The 705-nt window shown below is 67.4% G+C and overlaps 1 protein-coding gene across 1 annotated transcript in view; it reads right to left on the bottom strand.

Moving 5' to 3' along the window:
• Positions 1-86: 86 nt before the first annotated feature.
• Positions 87-705, bottom strand: part of BACE1 (beta-site APP-cleaving enzyme 1) — a gene marked incomplete at its 5' end in the record, with an annotated part of 2,206 nt that continues 1,587 nt past the window's right edge. The window contains 2 exon segments of the mRNA XM_010073085.1: positions 87-328; positions 414-649. Coding sequence (XP_010071387.1) covers positions 87-328; positions 414-649 — 478 coding nt within the window.

The following is a 705-nucleotide window of genomic DNA, read 5'->3' as shown; positions in this document are numbered from 1 at the left end:
CACGCTCCAGCCCCCGGAGAAAGGACTGACCTCTCCCTGCCCCGCTGCCTCACCTGCAACCCCGGGGCTGTCCCCATGCTCCGCCGTCACTTCAGCAAGGATATGTCATCGGCAAAGTCATCGTGGTCCCGCCGCAGGCAGCGGAAGCAGCGCCACTGGAACACCATGAGGCAGAGGGGCAGCATGAAGAGTGCACAGATGGCCGCCATCACGTAGGCGATGGTCATCAGCGTGGACTCGTCCGTCTGCGGGATGTTGTAGCCGCAGTCCTCCATGTTGGAGTGCAGGTAGGGCCCCTCCACGGCGGCTGTCCGGAACTCGTCATGCACTGCGGGGGGGAGAAGGCAGGGCTCCTGCCCCCGTGCCCCCCTCCCCTCCGTGGCCACGTCCCCTCCCTCCAGCCCAGCCCTCACCGTGGCAGGCGCTGACAGCAAAGCCGATGCGCTTGCGGGCGCGGTCGAAGACCACGTAGAAGCCCTCCATGATCACGGCGCCCATGACGGTGCCCGTGGAGGACTGGGAGATGGCGAACTTGTAGCAGTCGTCCTGAGAGGTGGCCACGTCCTCCACCGGGCGCAGGTATTGCTGCAGGAAGAGGCGCCATCAGGGACGGGGACGGGCAGCGGTGCCCCCCTGGCGCCAGCCCACCCTCCTGGCCCTGGCAACCCTCACCTGGGGCAGGATGGGGATGCGGAAGGGATGGGT

Source organism: Pterocles gutturalis, unplaced genomic scaffold (assembly GCF_000699245.1).
Source record: "Pterocles gutturalis isolate BGI_N339 unplaced genomic scaffold, ASM69924v1 scaffold1672, whole genome shotgun sequence".
NCBI lineage: Eukaryota > Metazoa > Chordata > Aves > Pterocliformes > Pteroclidae > Pterocles > Pterocles gutturalis.
The sequence above is the reverse complement of the archived record's forward strand: the minus strand, read 5'-3'. Positions and strand labels throughout refer to the sequence as shown.